The 18,775-nt window shown below is 44.8% G+C and overlaps 1 protein-coding gene across 11 annotated transcripts in view; it reads right to left on the bottom strand.

Annotated features, from left to right (window-relative positions):
* Positions 1 to 3,462: 3,462 nt before the first annotated feature.
* The window catches only part of NKTR (natural killer cell triggering receptor), a 60,801-nt gene continuing 45,488 nt past the window's right edge, over positions 3,463 to 18,775 (bottom strand). For 5 of the 11 annotated variants that reach the window (XM_058729549.1, XM_058729556.1, XM_058729557.1 and 2 more), the window contains 7 exons: positions 17,665 to 17,752; positions 17,060 to 17,205; positions 12,879 to 15,761; positions 9,979 to 10,074; positions 8,668 to 8,724; positions 8,044 to 8,148; positions 3,463 to 6,295 (listed from right to left, as the gene is read on the bottom strand). In XM_058729549.1, coding sequence (XP_058585532.1) covers positions 6,208 to 6,295; positions 8,044 to 8,148; positions 8,668 to 8,724; positions 9,979 to 10,074; positions 12,879 to 15,761; positions 17,060 to 17,205; positions 17,665 to 17,752 — 3,463 coding nt within the window. In that variant the 3' untranslated portion in view covers positions 3,463 to 6,207. Of the gene's footprint in view, positions 6,296 to 8,043; positions 8,149 to 8,667; positions 8,725 to 9,978; positions 10,075 to 12,878; positions 15,762 to 17,059; positions 17,206 to 17,664; positions 17,753 to 18,775 lie in introns of those variants that run through there. The other 6 variants (XM_058729551.1, XM_058729550.1, XM_058729552.1 and 3 more) reach the window with 6 other exon arrangements.

The raw sequence follows: 18,775 nt of genomic DNA, 5'->3' as shown, positions 1-18,775 counted from the left end.
GTGAGTGCACAGCCAGCTAGCTCAGCTCCCAGAGGCTTCAGGCTGAGGCCAGGCCAGGGCCGGCCAGCATGTGGGACCAGCTGGTCACCTCAGGGCTGCTTTCTGCCTCTTCCTCGGTTCCAACCCGCTTCCTCATCTGATTCAGTGGGTCCTTGCACTGACCTGGGAGGGGGCAAGGGATGGATTGTGTACCCATTGCTTGGATTAGGACAGTGAGGCCCAGAGGAGTACAGATAATGCAGCCAGGCACCAGTGTCAGGAGCCAGGGAAAGGGGAGGCTGGGAGAGTGTGGCCTCCCCTCGGGCTGGGAGGATCCTGGCAAGAGAGGACTGCACGAGACACCCTCATGGGTCCACTGTCTGCCAAAGCTTGGCAAGGGGTGTGGCCAGCCTAAGTAACAAAGGTGGGGCCCCTGGCCCCTTTGGGATTGGCTTTGGCTGTGGCGGTCAAGCCAAGGAGGGGCTGGAGTTGGGGTGAGGAGAGAGGGAATGGGGGCTCAGTCTCCCTGAAGACCACAGCTGTTTCCCTCTTGCTTCTCTGGCCTACAGCCCATCTACTGGGGAAGCCCGAGGGCGCAGCCAGCTTTGGGAGAGGCTACTGGCACTTGGGTCACATGAGACTGCAGCAAGGGGCTGTTTGAAGAGCCCGGTATGGTGGGCTCAAATGGGGCCACCCAAACTGTGCGAGGGCAGTCCCCAAGCTTTGCTGGGGACACCAGGCCCACCTCTTCTGATCCTGGAGAGAACAAACAGCCCAGAGGTGGTTGGGGGGATGTGTGCACGCACACTTGCACCGCACAGGACTCAGCCTCCCTGGGGTGCAGGAGGCTGTGTAGCTGCCGTAGCTGGGATGGGGAAGGACAAGAGTGGACAGTGTCAGAAAACCGAAGGGGATAACACAGCGTGAAGTCGGTGGGATGGAAAGGGATGTTCGAGCTACCCACCAGAGGCTGACCCAGGGCCCTACAGGGACGGGAGCACAGAGCTCCGAGTGTGGAGTCGGGGGGTGTTGCCCCTGTGTTCTGCCTCCACTGAGCGCCACACTAATAGGCTACAGCTGCCGGGGTGGGGGCCTAATTCAAACCAGCAGGTTGCCTCGTTCCCTCCTGCTGTGTAAACGTCATGGCCTTGGCATGCCTCACCAGTAGCTTCCAGGATCCTCTCCCTCCCTGTTGGTTCAAGGGACTGTGGGCTTCTCATTGGTGACTTGAGCCTGGCCCTCCACGTGAAACCTGTGGGCTCCTACCCTCCTCCTGGAGGCGATCCCAGGGCCCGCGTCCCTGGGCCTTTGATGTATGCTTGGCTCTAAGCATTTAATTCTCCCTACTTCCCAAGAGGGAGGCCTTGGTATCCCAGATTTTCAGAGGAGGAGCTGAATTATAAAGGTCAAGCAATCTAACTAGTTAACAAACTAGAGAGTGGGAGAGCAGAACTTGAACCCGGAAAGTCTGGCTCTGGCCCAGACCCCTTACGGACTATACCACAGACTCGTTGCTCACAGAGATCCTTTATCTCTTCAAAATAAAATCAAACTAGGCTGGAGGCATTGACATTAGTGGGGTCTCTGGCAGCCTTTCTCTGGGAATCTGGCCTGCTGGTAGAGAAGTTAGTTGCAGGAGGACCCGGGTAACCTGGGGCTGGGGGAGTGGCAGCCCAGGCCTCCATTCCCTGTAGGCCCTCTGGGAGGCCGACTCCTCTCCAGACAGGTCTGGGAAAAGGATGGGCACCACGGATTCCCATGCCCAGTTGTGCCAGTTGCGCGCACCCTCTTTTAGGGCTTATGAGCCGAGGAATGGGCAATCCACGTCTTCTTGGTGCAGATGAGCCGTCAGAGGCCCAGGAACAGACAGGATGCGGGGGTCTCTCCTGCAGCCTGAGGTCACTTTCTTTACCTTGATTTCCTCAGGGCTCTATGCCGGTTCAGACACAACAGTCCTCAGGCTGGCCTGGGTCCTGGGGCCGGGCTCTGAAACGCAGTTCAGCCTGCAGAGCTGTGAACGGTGGGCCCAGGGTCTCTAAGGGGCAGAAGTACTTGGCCTGGAGCTCGGCACAGCCCCACTCCGGCCTTTTGATTCACAGGGAGGAGAAGAGAAAGGGGCAAGGGCACTGCCTCTGCCCTCTACTGAAACCTTTAAAGAAAACAGACCGTTAAAGCCTCCTGCCCCTTTGTGTGTGTGTTGTGGCAGTGTGCTCCCCTGGCCTCACACACACACAGCATCAGGCACTGACTGGAGCTGCCCGGAGTGGGTCCTGAAGACGAGCAGGTGCCCTGTTCTTCCAGGGCACCCCCTCCCTACCCCTGTCCTCAAAGGACTTCTCCCTGCCCAGCAGGATTCCTCTCAGCTTGCTTCCCAGCTCAACCCCTCACAAGTGCTGCATGGGACTTCTTTGTAGAAACCAGCAGAGTCCAGGCTCTTCTAGCATGTGAGGCATGGCTTCGGGGCCTCACCTAGTCAGCTAGTTTGCATCACCTGCGTGGCAAGTTTCTCTCTACACGGACTACAGTTTCCTTTCCCTTCCCAACAGTGGTGTCCAGCCAGTTTTCACTTGTGATAGGGGCATTTTTCTTGAATTCTCTTACCTCTCATTTAACGCCCGGCTAATTCAGAAAGTCAAGGCCAAAATCCTTGACACGTTTCCCCCCAGTGCTGCCCAGCTGATCAAAATGATCACTATCAGAATGTGAACACAATGCTGGAGCTCACTAAAAAGGAACCTCACTTGGGGATTTCCCTACAGTAAAAAGACTGAAATTTTCTTTAAATTTTAATGCATCCAGATTGACTATTGTCAGGGATTGCCTGACTTGGGGGTCTACTGTTAACTCAATTCTGAAAACTGAATCTCTGCAAGTCTTACTGTGAGAAGTTATGAGGTATTCACTAAGAAAATACAAATTCCTCGGAGTCCCGACGAGAAAAAAGTTAATTGTACTTGCCCTGCAAATTCTCATGTGGACACTAAAAATATCACCATGAATGTTTTCTCTAAGAGCCAGTGCTCTGTGCCTAGTGAACTGGTAGAGAGGGAAGTGTGGAGGCTGTGGGTGGTTTAGTAGGTAAATGTTCTGTCCCCAAGGCAGCAACTCCCAGAGAAGATGGGACATATTCCTTCCTCAGCAAAGACCTCTGTATGCAGGTCACCTCGGCTGAATGACAACAACGGAGCTGGAGGAAACCTGGAGTTTGCAGGGCAAGAGAGACCAAGCACCATCCTGTGTGCTTGGTACATAAAGCACCATCACTGAGCAGGTGCACCATCTGGGCAGGTGAACATCTCTGCCTGCAGTGCCTCTCCGGCCCCACCTCATGCCCCGCCGATACTCAGCCGCCAGATGGAAACGGGCAGCAGAGACGAAGTCTCTTTGCCGCCTGGCTCAGCAAAGAGACTCAACATTTTCTTTTCCATTTCGGAAAGATTACTGGAAGTCTGGACGAGTAAAGAGAGATGAAACAGGCACAGATTTAGACTAAGTATATATTTTAATTTCTACAAGGTCCCCCTTTTCAAGTTTTAGGAACATTTAAGTGAAGTGTATACAAATTAGACATTGCCAATATGTACAAAAGTATTCTCTACAGTTTTTGAACAATACCAGCTATATCATGTTTCATTTGCAGTAAACATTACAAAAACAGTCCAATAATGCATTTTCTATTAAGAAGCACAATACACAACATAATTAAATTTTATTAAAAAATAACTTAAAATACAGAACAATCCCCTCTAGGCAGAAAAGCTGTTTCTGTAGTTCATTCAGTAAACACACAGTTGAATGCTACGGCTGAGGGCTGTTCTTGTCCATGGAAGAAACAAATGAGGCTTCCAGGGCCCACCTTGTTGGGATGAAACTCCAGCGCAATGGGCAGTGATCGTCTGTGGTAGGTGGGGTTCTGAATGGCCTGCGCCCCCCCCCACTCCATGCCCAAATCCCAGGAACCCGCGCCTGTGCAGTCACTCCTGTGATTACGTTATGTTCTATGGCAGAACTGACCTTAAAATAGGGAGACTTGATCAGTGGGCTTGATCTAATCACATGAACCTTAAAACAGAGGAAGAAGGCAGAGGGATGGGAGGCGTGAGAACATGGGCCATTGAGAATTTGAAGATGGACGGGAGCACGCGAGAAGGAATGAGAGCAGCCTTCAGGAGCTGAGGCAGAAGCCTCCAGATGACAGCCAGCAAGGAACTGAATGAACTTGGAAGCAGATTCTTCCCCACAGCCTCCATAAAGGAATGCTGCCCTGCTGACCCTTGATTTCAGCCTTGTGAGACCCTGAGCAGAGAATCTAGCCACACTGTGCCAGACTCACAAGCTACAGAACTGTGAGCTAAGAAATAGGCGTTGTCTTCTGCTGCTAAGTTTTGGGTACTTTGTTACACAGCAGCAGAAAACAAATACATCGTCCAAGGGTAACTTTTCTTAACCTAATTAGATTTGGCAGTTTGTTGGGCTTCTGAATGCGTTTTTTTTCCCCCACTGAATATTACAGGCAACTTTTGAAAACCCTTCACATGAATCACACATTGTTTTGTGTTTACTAAGAAGTCTGTTTATTTGACTTGGGTCCTGTTTTCTAACGTACTCTATCAACCTGGCAAACAGCTGACCACTTAACCCTGTTTATGAACCTTTTACGGATGACCATTTTAATATATCCAAGGTCTCCCCTCCACCCATCCAAGGCTGTCAAATCCCTCCAACTGAGGGCTCTTTCCCACTTCCCAGGTACCCCTAGCCAAGGCCTGGGTTGGGTTGGTGCAGAGTTCCACACCCGACATCCAGTAGGATTTTCTTCTGTGTAACTGATTAAACTGGCACTAAGGTGATTAAGTACACTTGGGGGAAAAACTCAAAAGATTAAAAAAAAAAAAAAAAAAAAAAAAAAAAAAAAAAAAAATCACACCAGTTTTTACAGGTCAAATCCTTTTTGGAGGAACCACCCCAAACCGAAAATGTGTCATCTGTGCTGTCGTGCACACCCTCTTCCCCTGTGTGATGTCCCGGACTTCCTCGTGTCGTGCGAGGCTTCACCGAGTCAGAGCGGGTCACGGCAGAAAGAGGAAAAACATGCTGGTGCTTAGAACAGTTCAGCTGCTGTTGTGGTATCTCTCTCTCTTACTTGAAAGACTTAAAAGCTCTGCCAAGTGTCTCCAGGATGGTGGCAGTGAGGTTTGGGTGGTACTTTGAAGTCCACTCTTCAATCGACTCTTCCCGAGGCACACATGTCAGTTACGTGCAGCAGCCCTGAGCGGCCACACAACCTTCTGGGTCAGTCCTGCCTGCTCCGGAGGACCCCAGGCCACACCTGAGCTGGAGAGAAGCCCTCCAAATATTTAAAGTGAATACAGCTCAGAAGGAATGTTTGGCGCCAGTGAATTAAAATAATAATAATAATAATCTCTCTTCTAAGAGATTCTAACGTAAAGTACACGTAAAGAGGCACCAAAAGGTACCGAGCACCAAAACATGAACTGGAATAGAATTGTTTCTACAATCTAAACTCGTGATAGTGTTCATTAAAAAGCACATAAAACATTAGGTCCTTAGGGACAGTGCAGGTACACAGTTAAGGCCGATTTATTCTTCTGAACCTCACCTGCCAGCCGGAGTGGGCTGTATGATGACCACTTTTCCCGATCCTCTGAGACAACCAAGAAGTAAGGAAAGAATGAAGAACTCCAGAGCCACTGCCTTATATTCCTGGCTACCATCAAGTATCAATTCTGGGTGGTTTGTTCTTAAGAGCACGTATGTATGAGACTGTGTGATTGGTACATAAATATTTGGCCACCTTTAACAGTTCTTCACAGTTCTATGCTTGGCAGCATATATGCTAAAACCTGAAAAACGGGCAAAAAGAATCTGTATTCTAAGGAATACATGAGATGGAAAGAAATCATCTGTCTAAAATAATATTGCAAATGATACTTAAATTTCATGATTTCTTGATTCAAGAAAATGAAATTCATTTCCATAGTTGGCTACTGTAAAATGTGGCATAAAAATATTTTTAGGAGACATATCTGTATTTTAAATTCTGTGTACATGTAAATGAACGATAACAATTAAGTGCCTATTTTTGAAACTTATCTCTAATATTGAAATAGAACAACAGACTGCCATTAAGTTTCTCCAACTTTTAAGTTACCAGATATTTACAAATAAGATATAATTTGTATAAAAAAAAAGGAGGGGGGGACATTTTCAACTATATGTGCTGCTTTCACTGGGGCTCCGGTGATGAGAGTAACTTCGGTCACTTTCACTGTCAGAGCCATAAGATCTACAACTCCTGTATAACAAAAGAAATATACAGACACCTTTTAACTTCAACCCTTTGAATTCCTCTTGAAGCTTTTTTTTTTTTTTTTTTTTTTTTTTTATATGAGTGGCTTGAAAGCAATACTGATGTGGCAGAGCACAGTGGGTGGATGAGTGGGGAGTGGGGTCTTGACTGTGGCAACAGTGTAGACTTTTCAAAGACGTTTTAAATGACAGAATAGTAATATCAACGTTAAGATAAAGAAACATCGCATCTTGGGAAATTACTTGAAATCCACTCATGCAAATGAGCAGAATAATTTTCCATGTTACCCAAACTGAACACCAATATTTAATGAGACCGAGGAAGCAAGGGATAAAAAAGGTACACAAATAGTTTCATTAAAAAGATGGAAACCAAGGGGCGCCTGGGAAGGCTCAGTCGGTTAAGCATCCAACTCTTGATTTCAGCTCAGGTCATGATCTCATGGTCGTGAGATGGAGCTCTGCATGGGGCAGCTTAAGATTCTCTCCCTCTCCTTCTGCCCCTCCCTCCCTCACTTACCCCTCACTCCAAAAAAATTAAAAAAAAAAAAAAAAAAAAAAAAAAAAAAAAAAAAAAAAGGGAAGCCAAAAAAAAAAAAAAAATGGGGACCCCATGAGGGATGTGGGAGGAAGGTAGGGCAGGTGCATGCAGATAGGACCTCTGGGGAACTAAGTCAAGAGGACCTGGCAATTGTCACCATTCAGTTATTTTGAAAAAAATTCAGGGAGCCAGTCACTTTGCCAAATGCTAGGACATACACAGTAGACCAAGTATAGTTTCCTGGGGCTCAAGGACAGTACAGAATAGTGGACAAGACAAATAGGGCACACGGCAGGGAGGTGGGGGTGGCGTAACTCAGGGTGAACAGTCAGGGCGGGCCTCCTGGGGCAGTGGGTTGCAGCTGAGGCCTGTGGGGTAGGTAGGTGGGAACTGGCCATTTCAAGAGGCGTGTGTATCTCCAGGCAGAAGGAAAGGTTCTAGCACATTAAAGGAGGGAAGACAGAAAAGCCCCAGCTGGAGCTGGTAGGTAGGGAGGCCTTACATGCAATGCTAAAGAGCCTAGACCTGCCCTTCTGGCAGCAGGGAGTCCTTCAAGAGTTTCAAACAAGGGAGGTGTTTAGATTATACCGATATTCAACAAGGATCACTGACAGTAGTTGCAATGAATGGGAGAAGGGTTAAGACCAAAAAAGCAACTAGGAAAGGGACACCATAAAAAGTCAACACAAAGACTCTTACAGTACCAGGCAAAATATGTTACATAAAATGTAATATGTGTAAATATCTGTAATATATAAAAATGTTTTTACTAAAAATTGATGGTATAAACCTCAACTCTGCTGTTGAAGCAAATGATGACATTTTAGTATACATTTTTTGATTAAAAAAAATTAACAAATCTGTTTTGCTATTTTTAGCAACTAGCCCTATTTAAAAGAATGGCCCATGGTTTAGGTGACCTTCTCTCTTTACTCCTTGCAAACTATTCAAAGATATGTATTACAAGATCCATTTTGGATTCACACATGTAACAATACCCAGCAAACCTGACCCGGCAACCCTTAACACAACGGCCACTTTTATTTAGTAGCTGCCTGTGGACTGCTGAAATTCGAGAAGAGAAAAATACTTCTGTCCTCCCAAGATTATGCTTTCTCTTCTATTAGCTGTCTGTCACCTCATGCACCAAGTGCCCACAGTACCGTGCAGTGCCCTAAAGGAGGGGGACCCACCTGGACCGCCTGCTGTAACTTCTGCCTCGGTGGTAACTGTCACTCCTTTGGCTCCTACTTCGACTCCGACTCCTGCTATAGTAGCTATCGTAAGTGTAGGACCTGCTTCAACAGCAACAACACACACTCAATTTTCCCACTCAGATACTTATATGCTTCCATTTCTTTTTATGACCTGATCAGTGTTCTCGAAAACAAGGGCCTAGACGACACTGCGAGGACACAGCTGCACAGCAAGTCCTGGAAACACTGAACAATTGCCCCAGTCAGACTTACCATAGTAAAAAGAAAAATGTTCATTTATTTTCTGCATTGAACAATATCACGAAGTTGACACTGAGTTAAGTTTGAATGAAGGTGGTGGATCTTATTAGGCAATTATATCCGATAAACACCTGCCATTACAACTGGTCATCAATGGTCACTTTTGACACTAGAGTACCATGGGCCAACAGATAAAAGCTGTCAAAAAGACCTCACGTAGATAGGGTAGGATTACATGAGACAAATACAGTATCTACACTTTTCAACAGAATACAGCACTTTTGAAAAGGAAGTGAAGGGTTTTATAAAACAAGGCTTTTCAATCCCGCCCCCACAAATGGTTCCCCACCCCGTCCGTACCTGGACCGACTGTGGGGGTCGTACGAGCTGCTCCTGGATCTGCTCCTGCTGGATGTCCTAATATTAATCACATGAGGGACCATCATCTTGTGGGTCAGGACAGGCTATATAAAAAATCTAGACGTTTCTTTGCCCACCAAGGAAAAAACACAATGAAATCCAGTAGCTGTATTTCATTTGTATATCAAAAGTATGTTGTATTTTTTAAAAGCCAGGTTGGTTATCATTAGAAAGCTTATGTTTTATTCAATTCTTCTATGAGATGCACATAACGAAAGTCTCTGGGGAGGTTCGAACTGGGTGGGGAGGGAAGGGTCTGCACAGGTCAGACGTCTGTAAGTAAAATGAAGCTGCAGCACTGGAAAATGCCTGAGAGGCAAGAGGGTTTCAAGAACGTGGAAGAGGGGCGCCTGGGTGGCGCAGTCGGTTAAGTGTCCGACTTCAGCCAGGTCACGATCTCGCGGTCCGTGAGTTCGAGCCCCGCGTCAGGCTCTGGGCCGATGGCTCGGAGCCTGGAGCCTGTTTCCGATTCTGCGTCTCCCTCTCTCTCTGCCCCTCCCCCGTTCATGCTCGGTCTCTCTCTGTCCCAAAAATAAATAAAATTAAAAAACGTTGGGGCGCCTGGGTGGCGCAGTCGGTTAAGCGTCCGACTTCAGCCAGGTCACGATCTCGCGGTCCGTGAGTTCGAGCCCCGCGTCAGGCTCTGGGCTGATGGCTCGGAGCCTGGAGCCTGTTTCCGATTCTGTGTCTCCCTCTCTCTCTGCCCCTCCCCCGTTCATGCTCTGTCTCTCTCTGTCCCAAAAATAAAAAAAAATAAAAAAACGTTGAAAAAAAAAAAATTTAATTAAAAAAAACGTTGAAAAAAAAAAAAATTAAAAAAAAAAAAAAAAAAAAAAAAGAACGTGGAAGAAATAGAGACCCGGGGTCACCCCCGACATGCTTCATCTTGTGGCCCCTGTTAACAAATCAGTCCTCCTATCCCGATCCCTAGTCCGAGTCAAGAAAGAGGTGACTGCACAGGTGAACTAAGGTTAAGGAAGATGTACTGGAGGTGGAGGGAGGGGGAGCTGGCGGGCAGGGGCTCTTTTAAATATTTTTACTGCTTCTCTTTCCTCACTCTGATAAGATCACATCCTGAGAAGAGCCAGTGAGAATCTGACAGTTCTTAGAAACAACTGGACGAGCCAACAGGCCTGTCTAGTATTCAACAGTGACAGGATTCTTCTCAACAGCTCCCCCACTCTGCCTGCGCACGCCCTGAAGAGCAGACAGGATGGAGACCACACGGGAGGGCGGGGTTCGCAAGCTCACCTGTGGCTTTTGTAACTGCGGTAGGAGCTGCTCCGGCTTCTTGTGCGGCCTCTGCTGTACCACCCTCTGCTCCGACTTCTAGAGTAGCTTCTTGATCTGCAATTAAGAGGGAAAAGGCACAATTATATTAACTCACCTTGCTGTTCAAGGCCTTACTAGTACAGCGGGAAGGGGAAAACACAACAAAAGGAAAAGTCTTTCATGGAACTCTTCATTGTGGGTGTGCCAGTGGTAGCTTATGAACAGTGTTTAAATTGAACAGAATGGAATAAACCAGAACAGGCTGCCAAAGGTGTGTTCACTGGAACCCTATCTGTAATATCGGAAGAAGAAATAATCCAAATCTCCATTAATGACAGAATGGGGGAAAAAATTAATGCACAGATATACAGCAGAATATTCTAATGTAGGAAAATGACTGAACTACAGCTACATACATCAACAGAGACATCTCCTGGAACTTAATGTTAAGTGAAAAATGCACAAATAGAACACATGACGTATGTATGTTTAAAGATCTTTTTGAAAACCTACAAAAACAACACTGTATACAAATAGAAACATCTCTGGCAAAACTGAAGAAAAACAACAAAACTATAACAAAAGTTTAGAATAATGTTCAACTTTAGAAGACAGGAGGGTAGGGATATATCAGGTATGTCAAAGCTCTATTTTTTAAACTAGATGACATTTTATTTATTTATACCTAATCATTTATTTTTTTGTATCTATTTAATACAACAAGGAACTTAAATAGCACAATTCTGCCCCCACCCCCACCCCCCAGCCCGCATTCACTTGGCTCCCCACCCTTCTCCCCCAACCTTATACCTGTCATTTAGGACAGAACAATACCCCTATGTCTAGGCTGCTATGTAACATTTTCATAGTTTTTTTTTTTTTTTTTTTTTTTTTAATGTTTATTTTTGAGAGAGAGAGAGAGCATGAGCAGGGGAGGGGCAGACAGAGGGAGACAGAGGATCCTAAGCAGGCTCTGCACTGACAGCGGAGAGCCCGATGTGGGGCTCGAAATCACAAACCACGAGACGATGACCTGAGCCACAGTTGGACGCTTAACCGACTGAACCATCCAGGCGCCCCCTCATAGGTTTTATTTTATTCACTATGTACTTATGTTTTGGAAGACATGATGTGCTTCGAGTTTATCTATAAGAAAATGGAACACAATGTCTTCTAGTAAGACTCCCGTCATTTATTCAACCATTTTTTTTTCAATTACTCAACAAGTACAGAGCAGACTCTGTGAGGTGACTAAAAGATGAGTAGGAAGTAGTTCCCGACTTCAGTGAAGTCACAGTGTGGTTAGGGGAGCCAGGGCCAGGCAAGTAACCAAAACAGGGAGGCTGTCCAGTCTATCAGCTGCATAACCTAAAGCAAATTCCTTAGGCTTTCTAAGCCTGTCTTCGTTTCGAAGATGAAAGGCCAGCCACTCCAAAGGCAGCAGTAAGAAGCTAAGTGAGTGGCCAGCATCAACAAGAGCTCAGAACTGCTGGAGTGTGAATGAGAAGGCAGACGTTGAGCAGGCAGGGAGCCAAAGTAGCTCCATAGCCGACTGCACCTGGCCTATGAACCTAGAGAGAACAGGCCAGGATTCACCAGCTCTCCAGGCCTGCTGCGAGTCAGGGCAGGAGGAAGAAGAGCCCACAACACAAGCATGCAACGGTCTGAGAGGGAAGAGGAGGACCACCGGCAGGGGCCAGAAGAACGGAAAGGACTGAAAACATGCCCTGGCACTCATGCGAAGTACCTGAAAATAGCCCGTTAGGGAGAAGCAGGGAGGGACGGCACAGAAGGCAGCCTGCAAGCAACTAAAGAGTAAATGGGGCACTGTTACTACAGACGGCACGCACTGGTTCCTATTTTTAAAGAAATCTGGGTGGGAAAGGGAAGATAAACAACTAGAAAGGGGAAAAAAGTTCTCGAAGATTCTTATGTTTTAAGTTCAAGTGATGAAGACCAAGCACAATAATATATTAATGGATAGGAGTAACTAAGAGACAGTGAGGTAAAACCGTGAACTATTTATAAAGAAAATTTAAAAAGGAATACAAATTACTAACTTCATGCCACCATCACTAATTTTTTAGTTTGTAAAAATTCTCATTCTCTGCACTGTCTATGCTGACCAAAGTTACAGGCAACCTGAACCAAAATACATAAATCTAAAGATGATCGGTCTTGCCATGCCCCTCCCCCAATCCTTGAATAAAGATCAACTAGATGCAGGTCTTGGGCGGGTAACTTTGCTTCTCCGGCCCTCACCTTCCACTTGTGTAAAATGGAGGGTTAATGATCTCTAAATCCTACACAGTTCTATATGTTCAGGATTCCCTTCTACGGCATCACAGAGAGGTGGGAGAACAACACACACCTTGAAAGAGAGAGACTTGCCATCTACCACAGCAACTCATCTCTGTTGCCAAAGAGCTTTAGTTGATTAAGCTAATAGTTTTTTTTTAAGTTTATTTATTTTGAGAGAGACAGAGACAGCGTGAGTGGGGGAGGGGCAGAGAGAGGGAGAGAGAGAATCCCAAGCAGGGTCCGCACTGTCAGCACAGAGCCCAATGTGGGGCTCAAACTCATAAACCGTGAGATTGTGACCTGAACTGAAAGCAAGAGTCGGACGCTTAACGAACTGAGCCACCCAGGCGCCCTGAAAAGCTAATAGTTTTTGACACTGAGCCCAAATTTCTTCCCCTAAAATCTCCACTTCCTATGCTCCCGATCTGCTCTCTGGGTCACACAGCACAAGACTTCCCCTCATTCCCTTCCAGACATTTGGAAATAGTAATCTTGTCCCTAATTCTGATGTTCTTCCAAGCTAAAAATAACAGACTCTCCTTGGGAGGGAAAAAGGAAAGAATAAATACAGGGCTCACCGATAAGACGATGTGGAACTTCGTGATCGACTTCTTGAGTGACTGTAGGAGACAGACCTTGTTCTGTGTCTTGATTTGGTTTCAGATTTACTTCGAGATCTGCTTGGACTCCTGGACTGGCTATCCCCATCTCGACTAGGTGTCTGCTCATCACTTGAACTCTCCTGATTTCTTGGCCTCCGGTTTAAGCGTGCTGTCTTTCTTACTTCATCAAAGAGAGACCCAGGCCGGACTTTATTTTTGCTTTTGATTTCTATCCTCAAGCCTTGTGGCTTCATCTCAGGTGCAGCAGTCAATGCCTTCACTTCCACAGTGCTGGATGTAGTAGCAGCCGGGGCGGCCACGTTCCCCACACCTTGCAGGGGCTTCCATTTATTATCTAAGAGACCGATCTGGCTCTTCTCAGCCACCTCTCTCTTCACAGTGCTTTCTGCAGCACTGGCAATGCCAGTGGGGCCGCCGTCCTGTTTGCCCATGTCCCCCATTGTTTTGCTTTCAGACGTGCTGCTTTCCTGCTTTAGCTCCTCTCCCTCAGGACGCTCCGTGTGCACATCCTGCTTTAAAACAATGTTTATATCTGGGGTGTCGAGCCTTGAGTTTCCTAGAGGGGATGCCTCCTTTGCTGGGGAACTCCTATCAGGAGTGCAAATCTCCATGTTGTCATCTGTCTGAAGCACATCTTCCACTCCACTTGAGACAATTTCTGCAATATGCTGAACGTTTGAGGGAGAAGCAGCTACATTTTCATCAGTATTTAAAGCTCTAGGAGAAATGCTGAGTTTACTATCATCTTTAGTAGGCTGGTCAATATCTGATGGAATCATTACTGTATTACATTTACCTGAAAGGTTGCCCTCTTCAAAGGACTTCTCAGTTTGCACAATACTTTCTTTCAAGGTTTCACTGTTTTCAGAAACTTGTTTTTTCTCTTTTGCCTCCTGAGTAACTTGCTTTTCACTAATCTCCTCTTCCTCCTCCTCACCAAATTCTAGTGGAGGCTGCCAATGAAATGCTTGTTTTCGTTTTGGAGCCTTGTGCTTTTTGTCTTTTTTCCCTTTCAATTTCTCTTTTGCTTTTTTGGTCTGTTCCCTTTTAAGATTTTCCTTTGACCCGTGTTTGTGCTTCCGTGCCTTTCTTCTAGCGTTTTCTGAATTGGAATAGGACCCCTCAGAATCAGAGGTTGAAGACCGCTGTTTACTTGACTTCCAAGCACCATTACCATCAGGCAGTGAAGTACTTGCTGAAGACTTTGTTGTGGATTTGGCTTTGATGTGAATTTCACCAAACTCTGACTCAGAATCTGATGTGGCTTCACCTTCCTCCTTATCAGAAGATGGCCGGGAAATATTTTTACTGTTTTTAGTTCCATCTCGTTCGGAGTTTGATTCTGAGTCCCATTTACTTCCCGCATAATTCTTTCTTTTGTGCTTACTGCCATTTCTAAGGTGATCAGAAAGATTCTCTTTCAAGGCTCTTTTTTTTGAACGAGGGCATTCTTGTTCGGGCTTGGATTTCTCTTCATCTCTGTTTCTCTCTTGCTTATTATTCATTTCCTTTTGGACTTGCTTCTCTTTCTCCTGGGCTGACTGTGTAACTTGAACACTTGACTGTTCACTGTCTGAAGAATAATCTAAAGATGACCTGCTTTCGCTATACTTTCTCTGACAAGACTTGTCCCTGCTTTTCATATATTTATGGCGAAGTGTCTTTTCGGAACTGCTGCTGTGCCTTTTACGAGAAGTGTTACTTTTCTTCCCGCTGGATCTGTATTTTCTCTTGGCTCGTCTTCTATCATCACTGCTAACAGAAGAGTACGACGATGATCTACTACACTGTGAATGATCACTGTATTTATTTCGTGAATGAGATCTAGATGAGGGAGACCTAGACCTCGAACGTGAACTAGCTAGACTTCGTGACCTTGTGTATGATCTGGAATAAGATCTGCTCCTAGAAGATCTGCTCCTTGACCTTGGTGAGCTTTCTGAACTTCTGTCACTGTATTTTGAATAAGCACTCCGATCACTTTCTGAATTTTTTTCTCTTTTGTGGTAGGATGATGAACTTCCAGTCTCTTTAATATTTGCTAAACTGTAAGTGCTTTGGATGGGCAGCAAGTGGGTTGTTTTAGCTTTCATTTCCTGAATTCGCTCATAAGAGGGCTTCCAGGGCTTCTGTCCAGGCTTCCACCTTGAAGGAGGGGGACTGTCACTCAGTGGTATTACAGGAATATTTTCTGCCACCACCGCTTGTACTATGACATTTTCATTTTGTGGCACTGTTGTTCTTAAAGGTTCTGTTTTAACCGGTTTGTTTTCACTTAACTGAGAGGCTGTTCTTTTTGGTGATTTTGATGCTGTCCTTTGGTGCCCTGACTTGGAACTAGATCTGGACTTTGATCTACTTCGAGAATGTGATGAAGATTTTGATGGAGTCCTTGATCTTGAGCTTCCTCTAGAGTAAGACTGTGAGTGAGATTTAGATCTGTAGGAGTCCCTGCTGGAATGGGTTGAAGAGCTCTGGTCATCCTTATCAGATTTAGACCAGTCCCTCTTTGATGAGTGATGAGACGATAACGAGGAAGAACGAGATCTCCTTTCTCTATCGCAAGAGGATTTCATTCGTCGGGTGGAAGATTTTGAGGATTCTATGTCAGATGGTACAATAATCCTTCTCTTCTTAGTCTGCTTGTGTCTTCTGCAGTGTTTCTGCTTTTTCGCTTTCTTTTTATGCTTCACCTTTTTCTCTTTTCTGCGTTTTTTATGGTGACCATCAGAGTGTCTTGCCGTACTAAGGTCTGAATAATATCCATTATAGGACCATGATCTGGATCTCTGGGACAAGCTTCTCTCATCCCATCGGCTTGAACAGGGGTCACTTAATCTGTAGAAAATGACCCAACATGCATGCAGTTATTTACAAGCATGTTTCTATGCTTTAAGTTTAAAACACGTTTGCTGTCAATACAAATGCATTGACAAAAGCCCAGTGAACAACATAGTACTGACTCTATCCACACTTTGAGTACACGTAGGAAGGATAAATCAGAGGGATAGGCTTCGTGATTTCAGAGACATGCACTGACAACTACTAACAGAGTTACTTACAAAAGGACTTAGTTTAGTTTTTTGTTTCTGTTTCAATTAAGCAAAGGATTTCAAATTTGACAGAAAAATGATTTTGAGAGTCAAACCAAACCAAAGCAATTCATCACAGGAGCGCCGGTCACATCCCGAGTTCCCGCCCAGGATCTGTTCATGACCCTCTGCTTCTGGGAGCAAGTTTTGAGAGAGAGTCCAATTAAGTTCCCAAACAATTCTGTCGATTCCCTGCAGACAGAGGAGAGCTGCCTGAACTTTAAAGAGAAGCGTCTGGAGAAGCTAGCATGGCTTCTGTTTTATTTCAGCTTCACAGAGGTAATCAAGACTCTCTCTTAAGGTTTTGGTTAAATTAGTACAGAAATGGAGGAAAGAGCACATTAAAAACAGATGCAAGTTTTACAATCTTAATGGTAACCTGTCATGTCAGGGCCCACAACTCAGAGGCCTCCATACCACTGTGTCTAAATCACTCTCACACGGCAGATGTGCACCTTTTATTCCCTCTTCCAACTTGTAACCATACTACTGGACACTCAAAGAGGAAAAGAGACTTCTACCGGGAACGATTATAAAGGGTCCTACTGGTATGTTTTTCACTAGCTATTCTGGAGCCAGGCCCATTTCTACAACAGATATTCCACTGTGGGGTGTTACTAAGGGTAAGAGACAGGTACACTATTGAAGCAGCAACAGTCCCTGGGGTCAGAAGTTAACCAACACGAAAGGCACAGATTTTCTATCTATGCAATCATCAGTGACTAAGAGCCAGTGACCTGACTAGGAAAGAACCTGCTATATAATTTTTAGGTGCTGATTATTTTTAAAATTGTACAGGAAATCTCTGAGAGATTCAGTAGTTTTATGAGGGAAAACAGAATCTTGATTTAAAAGCACCCTGAAGCCAATCAGCCCTCCTAGTTAATAGCTCTCTTTCTGCCAAGTATTTCCAAATGTATTCTCTTTGGTCACAGTCTAACTTTCAATGTAAGTCTTTAATGAAAAGTCCAGAAGTAAGTCTCTCTCCCCTTAACACTTAAAATATAGCAGACACAGAATTGTGCTTATACTCAAGGCTCTTACTTGTCTCCTTTACTCCATTTTTCTCCACTAGGTGGTCTGTATGCTCTTAATCTCTGCATTTCCTCTTTCCAGTGAGGAGGAGTTTCACTGCTATCATCATCGTCTGATTCAGAACATGATCTTGATCTTGGAGGTGTGTGATAGCGCTTTAAAAACAAAGATAGGAATAACTATTTTTAAAATACCTCTCAATTACAGTCTGCTATAGGACAGAGTTAGGAGTAAGACCCAAACTCAGATGCCATTCAAAGGCTATAATGATTAAAGTACCAAAAGGATGGTATGAAGTTATGTCAAACCTAAGAGACTAAAAGAAATGGGATTTTTTCTTTGAAATCCTAACAGTTACCTTCATTAGCCTAGATTACTCAACATACTAAGATTTCTCAACATAATCACTTATTGCTTCTCAGGCCATTTCATACTTAAAAACATAGCAATAAATTTTCATCTAACAGCAGTACGTTCCCATACCTATGGAGAATACAGCTAGTTCCTTGAACAGATGTTGGATTATACCTAAAATTAAGGCTGGGGTTTTGCCTATAGGCAAAAACATACTGCTTAGATAAGTAGTTTGAAAAAAGAAGTCTTAATAAACATACAATTGTACCCCTTCCTTTAATCTTCCGTCCAGATTTTGATACAGATGGTTTCTGATCACTTACAATGGGTGGAACATCAGGAATCTTCCTGGAAAAGAAAACTGAAAATTAAAAATAAGCAAATGCTAGGTGGATTTCTCAATATTTAAATGCAGAATTTATGCTCCTACAAAACAAAATCATTTCATTTAGATCCAACACCTCTGTAAAATGAAGCACTCCCTAGATAATTTTTCTAAGCAAACTCTTCAAATGCCAAAATTTAAAAAGAAAAACAAAAAAAAGTAATCCAATTGAGTAGAAACATACCATACTATATACCTTTTTAAGCACAGTACTTCTTTTTTTTTTTTTTTAACGTTTATTTATTTTTGAGACAGAGAGAGACACAGCATGAACGGGGGAGGGGCAGAGAGAGAGGGAGACACAGAATCGGAAGCAGGCTCCAGGCTCTGAGCCATCAGCCCAGAGCCTGACGCGGGGCTCGAACTCGCGGACCGTGAGATCGTGACCTGAGCTGAAGTCGGACGCTTAACCGACTGAGCCACCCAGGCGCCCCAGCACAGTACTTCTTTTAAACAAAATCCCTTTTTATGTCTCTTGTCAAAAACAGTGATGTTCTGAGGGAATCCTAAGATATTCCTGGTTCTTATGCTTAAGTTGTGTTTTTTAAATTATTTACATATCTATATATCTATATCTACATATATATATATACACACACACACACACACACACACACACACACACACACATATATATATATATATATATATGGAGTTTATTTAATTATTTAGAGAGAGAGAGATGGAGCACGTGCATGAGCAGGGGAGGAGCAGAGAAAGAGAATCCCAACCAGGCTCCACACTGTCAGCACAGAGCCCAATGCAGGGCTCAATCTCACGAACTGCAAGATTATGACCTGAGCCGAAAGCAAGAGCTGGACACTGAACTGGCTGAGCCAACCAGTGCCCCTATTTCAAATGTTTAATAATTCATTTGTCTTCCCGACTCTGAGATAAGCTACCCCTCCTTCAATGCTGCCACCTTATGGTAATGCTAAAAGTATAGTTTTGGGGGCAGCTATCATCCTCCATGCATGAGAAGTCTT

This window comes from Neofelis nebulosa, chromosome 5 (genome assembly GCF_028018385.1).
Source record: "Neofelis nebulosa isolate mNeoNeb1 chromosome 5, mNeoNeb1.pri, whole genome shotgun sequence".
Taxonomy (NCBI): domain Eukaryota; kingdom Metazoa; phylum Chordata; class Mammalia; order Carnivora; family Felidae; genus Neofelis; species Neofelis nebulosa.
This window is presented reverse-complemented; position numbering and strand designations above follow the sequence as displayed.